The sequence below is a fragment of the Panthera tigris genome, chromosome E3 (assembly GCF_018350195.1).
Source record: "Panthera tigris isolate Pti1 chromosome E3, P.tigris_Pti1_mat1.1, whole genome shotgun sequence".
In the NCBI taxonomy this organism is placed as follows: Eukaryota; Metazoa; Chordata; class Mammalia; order Carnivora; family Felidae; genus Panthera; species Panthera tigris.
Window position 1 is genome coordinate 38,936,204 of NC_056675.1, and position 13,762 is coordinate 38,949,965.

The following is a 13,762-nucleotide window of genomic DNA, read 5'->3' on the forward strand; positions in this document are numbered from 1 at the left end:
GGAGCACCCAAGCTTGCTTGTGTGGCAACGGCTCTTCCTGCCCCACTTATTGATGCTGCCCGGGATCTGCGACCCTGGGATGGGCCGTGGCTGAGCCCTGATGCAGGGCCCCAGGCCAGCACACTGGAGCTAGGAGCATGCGCTGTGTGGACCAGAGACTGCCTGAGCAGGCACGTCCCCGGCGTGTTGATCGAGCCATCAGAGTATGGCAGTCAGGGTGGAGGGCGGGCCCTCAGCCCACTCAGGTCATCATGTCTCTGTGCTCGGATGCAGCAGCTGCAGCCCCCCTCCTACCCCTTGGTCCTGGGATAAGGGGCTGCTCTTGTGGTCCAAACCCCTCACTCCACAGTCTCTGGACAGGAAGGAGAAGGCGAAGGTGAGCCTCAGGCTGCTGGGAGGGCTGGCACGCAGAGCAGACACAGGTCAGGAAATAGGGCTGAGGGCCGGGCAAGGCACCCGTGAGGTACCTTATGTGTGGGGCAGGGTGGAATGACAGCTCTGGGCCGGTAGAATTCTGTCACAGCAAGACGTGACTCCAGAGTCCGCCATACCCTCATAGGTCACAGAAGATAAACTGAGGTCCAGGAAGGAAAGGTTTCCTTCTAGCCTCCACAGTACCCTGAAAGAAGGCAAGGAGGGGAAGCTGAGCTCCGAGGTGTGGGTAGAAGAGGCTGGTCCTCGTCCACAGGGAAGAACGGACAAACAGATGAGGCTCCCAGCTGGCAAGTCCCGTTTGCTGGAGGCATCCGGGGAGTCAGCCCCTTGCACACCAGCAGAAGGAGCGAAGCATGATACTCTTGGTCCTAGAAGACCGTGGAGAGGCCGGCGTAGTGGGCGCCAGGTGGCTCAGTCCGGGGGGCAGGCGTGCCGGGCGGCCCAGAGCAGGTCGGGCACGACGCCCGCGTGCAGCTGGAGGATGGAGCCCACGCTGAGCAGGTGCATGATCTGGTGCGAGTTGCCCCAGTAATCAAAGCGGCCGGGTCCCCAGCGCTCCGGCAGGCGGGCCACGTTCACCAGCCCCCCGAGCAGTGCCAGTGCGTCCATACGCAGGTAGCAGGGCAGGGAGCCCGGAGCCCCAGAGCCCAGGCCCACTCCTCGGGCCCCGAACACCAGGAGGCGGGCGGCAGCCTGCCAACCAAAGGCGCGGAGCCGGGCGCCGGTGGAGGGAGCGGTGAGGGCCCGCCAGCCAGCCACGCCCGACAGCACGGTGTAGCCCACCAGGGCGGCTGGGCGCAGCCAGGGCCTACAGGCCAGGGTGCAGTGGATGATGGGCAGAGCCCCTGCACGGAGGAGAGATACAGGAGAAGGCATGTCAGTCCGGGGGACTGCCTGCCCTTTCCACCCAGGGCTCCCGTGAGTGTCCCCTGCCTCTTCCCACCCCCCCGCCCCCCCAGCGCCCATCCTTCAAGCCTACCCGCCCCGTCCTTTAGCTCACCGAGGGTGTTGACAAGGCAGACCCCACACATATCCAGGGCAAGGAGCCGAGTATACACAGGGCTGCCCCCTTGGTGGCACATGAAGAGATGATAGAGCACAGAGCCTGTGGGCGGGGCCAGGCAGGCCACACAGTGTGTGCCCCACAGCCAGCCATCCTTGCCCAGCTGCCCCCAAGGCATGGTCATCGGCAGCAGTACCAGGAAGCCTAGGAGGGCCAGCCCTGGGAGAGGGAGACAATGATCCATCACACAGCTTCAGCCAGAGGACAGGTCCTGTCCTCAGGGAGTCTGCGGTCTAGAGATAACACAAGGGATGAGGCAAGACAGATCTTGACAATGCCGTTAGCACACTATCTGACAGAGGCAGGCCCCGCGCCTTCAGTGACTTCAGTGACTTGGCAGAGCTCTCAAGACGCCGGGGGAGTAGACACCATTATCCAGTCCACACTTCCAGGTGAAGAAACCGAGTAACTGCCCCAGGTGACCCCGGCAAGGAAGGGGTGGGAGCAGAACAGAACCTAGGCACTCTTAACTCCAAGCTGCCCTCACCCCTAGGCCACATTACCTCCCCAGAGAGCAGGAGCCCCAATCCCCTAAACTCTGTTGTGTTGGCAGAACCCAGGAGGCATGGCCTCAAGCGGAATTCTGAATAGAACATGTGGGCAGTGGTACCAGATCCCAGGGCCACTTAGCTTGCTTCTTTCAACCCCTGTGTCTTCTCTGTAAGTGACCAAACGAGGAGGCTTTGGGCCTTTCTGTCTTCCGGAAAGAAGCAAAGCCAGGCAGGGGAGAGGGGCTGAGAGGAGCTTGTTCCAGCTCCCCAGGCAGCGCTGCCTGCACTCCCATTTCTCTCAGTCCCAACCAGGGTGATTCCTACACCCTTCCCTAGGCACTCTGGCATCGCCCTCACAGGGTCAAAGACTGGCACAGCGGACTGGGGCTGTGGCTGCACACTCGGCAAGGTCTGGCCAGGCCACAGTCCCCCCGTAAGGCAGGCACCCAGGTTGGGCCCAGCCTGTTCGGGGCCCCTCTCCTGGCCGGGGCAGCCCAAGGACGGGCAGGGCTGTGTCAGCAGAGCAGGGCCGCGGAGGAGGGGCCCCGAGCCTGGGGCGGAGGGGGGGGGGGGTGGAGGAAGGAAGGAGCCGCCACCAGGCGGAGCCCCGTGTGGCTGGGCTGCTCCGGGCCGAGGGTGGCAGGGCAATTGCGTGGGGAGGGGCTGGGGCCTGGTTTCTTTTCCTCTCCTAATCGAAGTCCACACCCCATCTCCTGGACCAGTGCTGGCGGGGGAGGTGCCCCAGACACAGGGATTATGAAGGGGGTCGGACACCAGACTCCTCCCCGGGGCTCAGAGGGATTAAGCGGACTTGGTCCCTTATGCTGCTTCCTTCGCCTGCCCGGGGGGCCCCCGCCCGGGGAGCGGAAGGACAGTTCCGTCTGGGACAATGGCAGCTTTGTCACCACGGCTCCTGGCCGTGCCAGGGCCCAGGCAGACCGGGACCTGAGCACTGGGGCGCTCCTCGGCCTTCCGGCCCCGGCCCGGCGCGGGCAGGGCTACCGCGGGTGTGGGATGCGGGGCGCGGCTCACCGTGCGTGTAGATGTTGCCCAGCTCGTTGTGCAAGTAGAAGAGGCTGCGTAGACAGCCCGAGCCGCTGCTGGCCGGCCGGTAGCCCGTCAGCACGAACTTGTTGAACTGCAGGTGCGGTGGCGAGCTGGCCCAGTCCAGCAGGCGCGGCCCGGCCAGGAACGCCATGGCCCGGCCCGGCGCGGGCGGCCCGCGCTCCTCTCGGCCCCCGGCTTTCTCAGTGCTGCCACAACGCGCCGAGACTCATCCCGGTGCCCGCCCGCCGCCCAGCGCTGCGTCCGCGCACGCGCCGGGCGGGGGTCCCGGCCCGCGCCCCTCCCGCGCTGCGCACGCGCGGGCCCGGCGCCCCCCACGCTGGGGCGGAGGCTGGGGACGCGCGGGGCGCCCGGGCGCAGTGAGACCGGTCCCGCTGGGGAAGGCGCGCCGCAGGGACAGCTCGCGGAGGCGGCAGCGGTCAGTCGTCCCTTCGCGGCCGGGAGGACGGGCGCGGCCGGACGCTGGTGGGGACGCCAGGCTCCGCCCCAGCAGCTCGCCCCCGCCATCCCGCCGGCGTTTCGCGCGCGGTACTCGTGACGTCGACGCTGCGAGGGCCAATGGGCGAGGCCGGCGGGGAAGCCCCACCCACGCCCGCCCAGACTTTAGCGTGATTACCATAATATATGCGCTCCCAGCCTCATTTGCATGGGGTAGCTTTGGGCTTGGGATCCGACGTTCTGGGTCCCAGTGGCTCTGCTGGAGTGACCCCGGCGCCTAGAGTCTGCCGTACGTGCCCGGGCTTTCCGCGCGACCCCCTAGGTCGACGCACCCTTGGGCACTCACCCTCGTCGCCACCAAGCCCCACCCCTCACCCGGGCTCTGTCCAAGGTGCTGGCGGTCCCGGACCTTCGGACCAGTCAGGTCTAGAGCCTGCGCGTCCCCACTCCAGCCAGGGGGGTGATCTCCGCCGGCCCGACTCGGCCAGAGCGCAGCAAGCCACGCTGAGTGGCCAGGCCTCACACGTGTGTCTGACGCGCCCAGCGCCCTCGGGCGATGCCCTGCCCTTCAGGCCGGGCTTCTTGTAGCCTGAGCTCGGTCAAACTCTCTCCCTGTTATCGCCCACTGCGAGGCACCTTCGGTTCCACCCAGAAAAGACAGAAACGTAGGGGAAGCTAGGGCAGGAGGTCACGGGAGAAAGGTCCGTCCCTGCCCGAGTTCATTCTAAGGCGGGTCCAGGAATGCATCCCTTTTCCGGCTTAACCCCGCCCACAACCGCTTCCCCCTCCTCCTCCTCTTCCTCCTCCTCCCCTCCTCCCCTTCTCCAGGACCCCGTCCACTCATCCTTCCGCCTCCGCCGTTCCTCGGTCCTAAACTTTCCCGGCAGCTCCAAAGCACTCTAGGCTTGGACCGACCTTACTTTGTATGGATACACCCAACTTTGGCTCATTAACATAACTCTTCTTGTCACGCAAGAACTTGCAGAGAGCCCTGTACCAAAATAGGTCCTTTATTCAGAATCTATGGCTGGCCTTTTGACTACTTTTCTTGACCTCTCACATTTCACTTAGGGCAGCAGTCCAGAACCACCCCAAGAAGTTCTAAAAGCAACCTGAAGTCAGAGACCCCGGTATTAAGGTTTATGAGGGAGGGGAGCCAGATTCCTCTTGCCCTTTGGCCTCAACCATCTGGACCTTCGAGGCTCAGACCAAGTTCTCAGTAATAGCACCAGAGGCTTCTTGTCCAATGTCTGGCCTCCAGGAGATGATCAGAGACCGAGCTGTCCTTACAGGGGCGGAAGGTCAACGTAGAGTGCGGCATGGAGTCTGAGATGTCCATTCCACTGGCAGAGGGTCCAGTGGACCCTAGGGATCCCGAGTCAGAGAGCAGAGATGAGAGAACGCAGGGAACTCTGGCTGGAGGCGCTCAGGGGCCGGTAACTCGCGGCTAGAACCTCAGCCTGAGGGTCCCCAGGGGGACAGGGCAGGGCCACCCCTCGAGGCCGGCGGTACCACACAGCCCAGCTTCTCCCGGGGCCCCGGGAAGGCCCCAACGCCGGGGGCCCTTTTCCCGGAGCCAGCAGACAGCTCCTAGAGAGGGAGCAGATGTCAGCTGAACCCCCAACCAATCTTACCTCCAGCGTCCTGCTCCGCCTGCGATCCCGCGCGCGATTCCCTGTGTGGACGCAAGCCCTTGTCCCTCAAGAACCCGGGATTGCCTCCCAGCCGCGTTCCCCTTGAAAGCCCCAGCTTCCCACCAGGGCCCCCCCCTCCCCCCGGGCACCGAGGCGTCAGGCGCCCAGCTGCGTCCGCCCTCAGGCCCTGCCCCAGCGGGCGCACCGTCGGCGCAGCAGGCGCAGCAGCGACAGCAGCAGCAGCAGCAGCACTGAGACGGCCGTCACTGTCGAGAAGACCCGGGCTGCGGGCACACGGTGCCGTGAGGCAGGGGAGGGGCTGCTCCCCAAACTGCCTCCCGCCACGCGTGCCCGCCTCACCCCCCGTCGCGGCCTCCGGAGCCCCAGGCCGGGGGCTGCAGCTCACGTTGGCCCAGTCAGGGGACGCTGCGGGGGTCTGGGCCGAGCCCTGGGGCGCGCGGTCGTCGGCAGCGTCCGGCAGCCCTGCGGAGAGAAGTGTGAGGCAGGGTGGCGGGGCAGCGGGCGCAGGGCGACGAGGCGGGCTCTCACCGCGGTAGGTGAGCGCGAAGCCCTGCGCGTGGCCGCGCGCGTCGCTGCGGAAGGAGAGCAGCAGCGCGGCGGCGCGCAGGCGCAGGGGCCCGGGCGGCGGCGGGCGGGCGCCGTCGAAGGCGCGGAGCAGGCTGCCCGAGGCGGCGTCCCGCAGCTCCAGCCGGTCGCGCGGGTCGGCCAGCTCGAAGAGGCGGAAGGTGAGCTCCAGCGCGGCGCCCGGCGGGCTCAGCGCCCAGCTGCAGTTCCGGTCCGGCCCGTACTCGTCCGGGAAGTCCGGGGAGTAGATGACGCCCTGCGGAGCCGTCCAGTTCCCCTGGCAGGAGCCCACGGACACTGTGGGCGGGGCCGGTGGTCAGGACCCCGAGGCCCGCGGGCTCTTCCTTCACGGGGCGGGCCGCCTGCCCCTCCCCGCTGGGCCGCGACCCCAGACCTGCCCCACCGCCCCCTCGAGCCGGGTCCTACTCCCTCCGCGAACCGCGAATCCCCTCCTCGCGTCCCGCCCCCAACTCCACGCCCCGCCCCTGACCCCCCAGGTGCGGAGCCTGCCCTCCACCCCACGCCCCTTCTCGGGCCCCGCCCCCAGCGTACGGCTTCCCCCTCCCAGATTCCGCCCTCTACCGGGGCGTGGCACCCCGGGACCCACCCAGACCCTCTCCCCTCACCGCCCAGGCCCCCCTTCCCCGCCCACTCCTCACCTTCGTAGATGCCCAGACGCCCATCGCCGCCGCACAGCTGGCCCGGGTGGCCGAAGCAAATCTGGTCGCAGTCGGTAGCTGGGGCCGGGCGTCCCCGGTCCAGGTCGCTCTCAGAGCCACAGAAGCAGGCATAGCCAGCCTCCACGCCCGCCAGCTGGGGGCACAGACTGGGTGACCCAAGAGGCAGGCGTTGGGGTAGGGGTGGGTTCTAGGGTCAGGGTCATAAGTGGGAATCGGGCAGGAGAGTCCAAAATCAGCGTCAGGGTTTGACGTCAGAGTGGGAGTTGATTTGGGTCCTGAGGTCTAGGTCAGGGGTCACTGTTCTGAGCCGGAGGGGGGAGGGGCAGTACCTGGTAGCCCTTCATGCGGCAGAAGCGAAGGCACACCTGGACCGTGAGCTTCGTTGAGGTCCCGCTGGGGCCGCTGAGGGCCGGGGGTGCCCCCGAATCCACGAAGCAGCCCAGGTACCCGGGCACTGAGGGGGCAGCAGAGTCCGGCTTTGTCCGGTGCCTCCAAAAGAGAACTCTACCCAGGCAGCCCAGCCTTCCTACCCTTGTCCAGCCCGGCCCACTCACTGTGACACGTGGGGATGTCGCAGTAGCGCCAATAGATGCCCTCCTCTGTCTCGGCTACGTAGCACCACGGCTGCACGTCACCGTCGGGGTTCCTGCCGGTGGGGGAGAAGTCGTCTGGATCCACCCCAAGGGCTGCAAGCCCCAGGCCCCACCCCACAGACTTTCTGCGGAATGGCCATCGTGTGTGTTAGATCTGGTTTGTGTGTTCCTCTCCTTTGTCACTGTCACACAGATTCTGGTTTGTCCCACCTGTTTGTGGCTGTCGACTCCGGAGGGGATGGTGGGAAGTCCTTAAGGGTCACCTGAGTGGGGTGGCTCAGTCGGTTAAGGGACCGATCTTTGGTTTCAGCTCAGGTCATGATCTTACAGTTTTTGAGTCCGAACCCCAAGTGAGGCTCTGTGCTGACAGCGTGCAGCCTGCTTAGGATTCTGGCTCCCTCTCGCTCTTCCCTTCCCCTGCTCGCTCTCTCTCTCTCAAACAAATAAATTAACTAATAAACTATTTTTTTAAAGGAGGGGCATTGAGGGCATATTTTGGGCTTCAGATGTTGCTAGGACGTGACCTTATACATGAGGACTTTGAAGCCACCTGCAGTGTTCGTCCCCAACCCTGCCTTGGGCCTCGGCCACCTCCCTTGGCTTGCAACCCGGCTTTAAAGCAAAAGTGGTGAGCCCCGAGCTTTGTGGTGTCCTCTCGCTCCGCTGGGTCCCTGCGGGTCCAGACAGCAGTTGTGGCTCTGAACGTCCCCCCACCCAATCCCTCTGTCACCGAGAGTAGAAGTCGTACCGCAGGGGCTGGACCCTCCACCCCGGGGCTCGCCCTCTGACTGGGTTCCGCCTACACAGGCTCCTTGAATGCCCAGGCCTGACCCTAGGCTCTGCAGCGTTTGGGCACCTAAACGTCCCGAAAATGTCCTGAGCGGCCAGCCCCGCCCCCAGAACGGGCTAGGCCCGGTCCCTCGCCTAGGCTCTGCTCCCAGACCCTCGGGGTGGCCCTCGCAGCCGCCCAGCCAAGACCTCCGTCCCACCCACACCGAGGCCCGGCCCCGGGCGGAGGCCTGCAATAGTGCGCCCAGTCCCGGGCCCAGCGCAGGCCCCGCCCCTCACCGGCAGAAGTTGTGCGGGCCCAGCCCCCACCGGCCCTGGGGGTCGCTGGCGCTGCTGTAGCTGTGCTGCTGCGTCTGGTCCCAGAAGAGGCACGGGCGGCCGGCCCCGCGCGGACCCGTGCGGTTCTGGTGGCCGCGGTAGTCGGCGCCATTCACCTGGAAGCACTCGGACAGGCCTGCGAGGCGACCGCGGGGGCTGGGGAGGTCCCGACCTTCTCCCGCGTTTTCACCGCCCCCCCCCCCCACTCTAACTCCCGCCCGGCTCCCCGGTCCGCGCCCCCGGCGCCTGCGGGGCCCCGGGGCTCAGCTCCTCCCGCCACCTGCTCTGCCCCCTCCTCCGCTTCGGGACCGGCTCCTAGGCAGGCAGGCAGAGGAGAGAGCGGTGACCACGGTCCAGTCGCGGGGGCGGGACTCACCTGGGCTGTGCAAGCTCCCCGCGGAGGCCCCGCGGGGCGGCAGCGGCGGGAGGAAGAGCAGGAGAAGCAGGAGGCCCTGCGGGGCCCGTGTCTCCATCGCCCCCAGTCCAAGAGAGGTTGCCCTGGCCCGCACACGGCCCACGCCACCCCCGGGGTCGCTCCGGGGTCTTCCAGGCGACCTGGGGGGCGTTGTCCTCTGACAGCCTGTTCGCGCCCCGCTCTGGGCGGCGCTCTCCGTCTGGAGCGGTGAACTCTCTCCCGCGAGTATCTGCCTCCAGGGTTTCTGCCCCAGGAGGCGTCTCTTTGCCCCCGTGTCCCCTCCGGCTGTCCCCGGGGTTCTCTGGCCAGGGGCGGTCTCCGTCACTGCCTCTTAGTGCTGGGGCGGCGGTTGGGGGGGGGGGGACTTGCCCTCGCGTCCACACCCGCCCTCTCCCGCGGCGCCCTGCTCTCCCTCGCTCAGGTCTCTAACGCACTGGCTCCTGCCCCCTCGCGTCCCTCTGTGGGTCCCTCCCCCTTGGGTCCCTCCCTCCCCACCCCATCCCCCCGAGGCCGGGAAGCCCCGCCCGAGACTGGAGCGGAGGCAGCAGGTCCAGACGCCTCCCACGCCAACCACCCCCCCCCCCAACACACTGCCCCGGGACCCTCGGTGTCCCAGCACGCTTCTCCTCTCCCCTCCCCCTCTCAAAGTCCGTGCAGGTTCTAGGGGTGTGTGGAGGAGGAAAGGCCAGGCTGGTGGACAGAGGGACCCCGGTGGCGGTGAAACACGCCCCTCTCCCAAGTACCGAATGGCTCCGGCCGGACGGAGGAAGCGCCACTCCCGGCGCCCGCACCCGCGGGGATGGTGGACGCTCAATCCCGGACAGGCAGGGGCAGCTGGTGTCTGGGGAGGAAGGCAGCTGCGCCCCCCGGTCCCAGCCTGTCCCCTCCTCTCTTCCCCCTTCTTTCCGTAGGACCCCCAGCCCAGGCTCGCCGGAGCCCTCGCAGCGCGGCGGAATTCCCCCAGCGGAGCCCCCCCGCAACCCCAACCTGGCGGGGGAGGGGGAGGGGAGCAGGCCCGGGCAGGCGTGGGGGGAAATTCCCCGCCCCCTCCCCGGGCCCGACTCCTGCGAATCCTCTGATCTCCCAGCGCCGCCCGCCGGCTGCCCCCAGGGCTTGGGGGGAGGCCAGCGCAGGTGCGTGGGAGGGCGGGGGCGGGGGCCGGGGCGGAGGGGGGTGGTGGCCGGGCCCGAGCGGCCCCGCCCCGCCCACCTCCCTCGCCCCTCAACCCAGCCTCCCCACCTCTCCCCGGGCCCTCACCAGGCCGTTCAGCTGGGACGGACCAGTCCCCGCCCCGCAGACAGGGTGGCTCAGGGCGGATTCTAGCAAGGCCAAGGTGCGGGAGGCGGTGACGCGACCGGCGGAGACCTAGCGGTTAGCGCCCCACGATGAGGCTCTGGGATCCTAGGGCGGGCAGCCCACGGAGTGGAGTGAACGTTGGAAGGAGGTGGGCTTGCTGAGACTCGCGGGGTTCGCCTCCTGAGGGAAGCCCTCTCGGCAGCCAGGCTGGCCAAGGCTCGCCTCCCACTTTCCAGGCCCCGTGGAGCACCGGGATGGGAGTCTCACCCGCGTGTGCTAGCTGCGCACAGAGAATCTAAGCTCCCCCCCCGCCCCCCAACCAGGGAGCGGAGGGTCGCCACCCTTTGGCCTGGCCCCCTTCTCCTCCAAGCGGGGTAGGGAGAGGGGCAGTGCTGCTGGGATCTGTTGGGGTCCTCCCAACTCTGCAGGCCTGGGCCACGGCCTGGGCCATGGAGGTGCGTGGGGAGCCTCACCTTCAGGGCCACAGGCCGCCCAGGAAAGGCCTAGGTGGGGTCAGGGAGGGGACAGTAGGGGGAGTAGAGTAGGAGGTGGGATCTTCCCTGGCAGGGCCGGCCAAGCTGTCCGTCCAGTCTACTGTCCTAGGGACTCTCGCCTCCTGAGGGGGCCCCTGTCTCCCGCACAGGGGATCCTGGATGACGATGAGGGGGGCTCGGTTCCAGGCCCGCCGGCCCTGAGATGAGGGGCAGTGTCCTCATTGCCAGCTCCAGTCCCGGGTGGCTCACAGAACCCCAGACTGAAGAAGACCTTGACCTTCACCCTGTCACTTGCAAGGATCTCAGAGAGGCTGAAGGCTCCCAGAGTCTCGGTCAGGACTTAGTCCGTCCAAAACCAACAGCGCTTCTGCTGTGGGAGGGCTGGGCCACCTCCTGCCTACTCAGGCCCTCCACCTGTGTTTACTGATCCTGGTTCCTCCAGCTCCTGTGCAAACAGCTGAACTGAATTTCAGCAAACAGCTGAAATGAATTTCCCTGTGTCCCCTGCATTTGACTATGGGGGTGAGTTCAGGCCGATGGGGCGTGGGCAGGAGTGGTGCCTCTCATAAGGCAAAGTGGGGGGCCCGGGGCCAGCAGCATTAGCACCACGGAGCAGCTCGTTAGAAATGCAGATTCTCAGGCTCCACCCCCGGCCTCCTTCATCAGAACCTGTATTTAACAAGATCTCCAGGTTTGGAAAGCGCACGCGCAGGCCCCTGCCGGGGCTGTCTCTCCTCCCTTCAGCAACCAGACACGGGAGATGCCAGGGGCCTGGGGCAGGGTGGAAGGAGCTGGATTCCTGAGCGACCCTGTGGAAGGTGCCCACTAACCGGAAGCGTCAGGAGGCGGGAGAGGTAAACAAACATCAGCTGTGTAGCCGCTGAGATCGGAAGTTTGCCGGTTATAGGGACCCGCACAACCTCCCCTCCACCGATACACCCTCCTGCCCCCAGCCGGTTCCTGGGGCGTCCGGACAAAGGCCCACAGACTGGGGGCTTTAACAGCAGAGATGTGTTGCCTCGAGGTCTGCAGGCTGGGACCCTGGGACTCAGCCATCAGCAGAGCCCGTTCCTTCTGGGAGCCGTGAGTGGGCGTTTGTCCGATGCCTCTCGACTGGATGCTGGATGTCAGTTGTCATCCTCGGTGTTCCTCGGCTTCTAGAATCATCACGTCCACCTCGGCCTCCATCTTTGCCCGGCGCTCTCCCCGCGTGTGGGGGGTCTGGGTCCAGATGTCTGTGCCCGGCCCCTGCCAGTGTGACCGCACCTTGACTGATCACCTCCGCAGTGACCTGTTCGCTCATGGGATCACGTTCTGTGGTGCTGGGGGTTGGATCCGAGCCGTGAACCGGGGGGGGCAGGGAGAGCACAAGTGCACTTCTGGCTCTGGCGTCTCTTGATTATCTCTCGTCCCTTTCCCATCCGTGCGGCCTCCGCCAGAGTCTGGGCCACTGCCGTCAAATCACACTCCAGCCTGACGACCGGCCCCCCACGCTTACCCTCCACACCCCTCTGGCAGCCGGAGTCTTTGGTGGGGAGCATTTACGGCGAGCACCTTCTGGCTCTTGGCATGTGCTCGTTCTTCTTCTTCTTTTGTTAATGTTTATTTTTATTTTGGGGAGAGAGAGCGCAAGCGGGGGAGGGACGGGGCGGGGGACATAGGATCTGAAGATGGCTCCACGCTGACAGCAGAGAGCCCGAGGCGGGGCTCAAACTCGCAAACCGAGCCGTGAGATCGTCACCTGAGCCGAAGTCGGACGCTCAACCGACTGAGCCACCCAGGTGCCTTCAGTCACATCTTTAATAAGTATTTTCTGTGCACTTGCTATGTGCTAGGCAAATACTCCTTTCTCCAAAGCGTCGGAGGTGAGACACTAGAGCCCAAGGCTCAAGCCAGGGCCTTATTTCCAAAGCGGAGGGGCCCTTCTAGTGCCCTCAGAGCCCTCAGGGGGACAGTGGGGTCGGCAGCCAGGAGGCTCTGGGCTCTGCAGAGCTGTGCTGAGGGTGCAGCCTAAGGCCACGGGCCGCCCTGTTGTTGGTTGGCCTCCAGAGGACCCCCCGCCCCCCCCCCCCCATCGCCACCACTGGTACCTCTGGCTTTTGGTCCTTGAACCAGGCAGTCATACTCGATGTGGACACCAGGGAGCAAACACCTGAGGCAGGTGTTGCACGGTGGGATTGCATTCTAGGAAAGCCCCCGGCTGTCACGGGGATGGGTTGCAGACAGGCGACGCCGGAGGCTGCCGTGGTCCTGCAGGCAGGCGGCCGGGGCTCTCGGTGACTCAGCGGGCTTGGAACGAGGCTGTCCGTCAACGCGAGGACCAGCTAGAGAGGCGTCTGGACTCTACGAGCGCCTTACCTGGGGCTGAGGGGTGAACGCGTCCCTCCAACGTTCACATGCTGAAACCCAATGACCGGCGATGGTAAGAGGAGGGGGAGTGTAGCCTCACGACGGACTGGCGCCCTCTGAGGCCGGCGGGTTAGCTAGTCAGTCCCCACCCCGGCCCGTGTGACGACACAGCAAGGTCACACTCTGATCTCCGGCCTCTCGCCTCCAGAACCTCGAGGAATAAATGTTGATTGCTCGGTATTTGTTATGGCGGCCTGCGTGGCCCAGTCGCCTGGATTCCTCAGAACCTCCCAGCGCCAGAGAGAGGAACCGCATGGGGCTTAGCGCGTAGCGACAGAAACAAGAAGAGTGAATGATGCTAAGGGATCTGGGGTTTCCGTTCAGGGGGACGAATACTCTGGAATTAGACTGGTGAATATACTAGGAGCCGCTGAGTCATACACGTTGAGGGGGTGAATTGCAGGGTGCGTGGGCAGGGTGCCACTGGCGGGCAGGACATAGGGACGGGGACATCGAGGACAGCTCTGGGTTTCTCCTTGTGCGGTGGAACCATCCGACGAGGATGACGACAGCTTCCCTCTGCTGCCTGTGCCTGGCGCTCACGGGTTACCCGGGGCCATGGCCACGGAGGCAGCGGGACACGCAGGTCCCAGAAAAAGGGCCAGCTGGTGCTGCGGGGGGACCAATTGTGGACCCTCAAAGCGACTGGGCAGAAAAAGGGCCGAGGTCCGGTCGCCAGAAACACCAACCACCCAGCTTATAGGTCGGGTGGGGGCAGAGGGACCCTCCAGGGAGGCTGGGACCGGCTGCAGGGAGGTAGGCAGAGGACTGAGGGGAGGTGTCCCGGGGAGGGGCGGGAGGGGGCGGTCAGTGCCCGAGGGTGAGCTCTGAGAAGCATCTCCCGGCTTTTAGGCACAAGGAAGTCCTTGGAGCCACCGTCCTGCAGGAAGGACATGGGGACCAGAGGCTGGGCTGGGGCCAAGGGGAGTGGACCCATGAGAAGCATTTCGGTGACGCTCACCTTACAGCCCTGGGGGACAGGAACGGGGGGCCGGAGCACCTATGGCCGGCCACTGCTCCCCCTTTTACAAATTTGTGTTCCTTGTTGATACTTTTG

At 65.9% G+C, this 13,762-nt stretch overlaps 2 protein-coding genes across 6 annotated transcripts; both read right to left on the reverse strand.

The window, feature by feature from the left end:
* Positions 1-6: 6 nt before the first annotated feature.
* Positions 7-3,252, reverse strand: PAQR4 (progestin and adipoQ receptor family member 4). 2 transcript variants are annotated; one of them, XM_042971877.1, is made up of 3 exons: positions 3,022-3,252; positions 1,436-1,657; positions 7-1,280 (listed from the first exon to the last, which is right to left on the reverse strand). In XM_042971877.1, exons 1-3 carry the CDS (start codon positions 3,185-3,187, stop codon positions 847-849), a joined length of 822 nt encoding a protein of 273 aa, XP_042827811.1. In that variant the 5' UTR covers positions 3,188-3,252; the 3' UTR covers positions 7-846. The 2 variants fall into 2 exon arrangements, with proteins under 2 accessions (XP_042827811.1, XP_042827812.1); XM_042971878.1 differs by having other exon boundaries at positions 1,436-1,731; positions 3,022-3,091.
* A 1,236-nt stretch (positions 3,253-4,488) lies between these two features.
* On the reverse strand, positions 4,489-8,691 carry KREMEN2 (kringle containing transmembrane protein 2). Of its 4 annotated transcripts, none has more exons than XM_042971786.1 (9): positions 8,468-8,691; positions 8,053-8,227; positions 6,946-7,037; positions 6,721-6,845; positions 6,371-6,407; positions 5,676-6,008; positions 5,487-5,609; positions 5,332-5,410; positions 4,489-5,082 (listed from the first exon to the last, which is right to left on the reverse strand). In XM_042971786.1, exons 1-9 carry the CDS (start codon positions 8,562-8,564, stop codon positions 4,872-4,874), a joined length of 1,272 nt encoding a protein of 423 aa, XP_042827720.1. In that variant the 5' UTR covers positions 8,565-8,691; the 3' UTR covers positions 4,489-4,871. The 4 variants fall into 4 exon arrangements, with proteins under 4 accessions (XP_042827720.1, XP_042827719.1, XP_042827723.1 ...); XM_042971785.1 differs by having other exon boundaries at positions 6,371-6,524; XM_042971789.1 differs by lacking the exon at positions 5,332-5,410 and having other exon boundaries at positions 4,874-5,082.
* Positions 8,692-13,762: the final 5,071 nt, after the last annotated feature.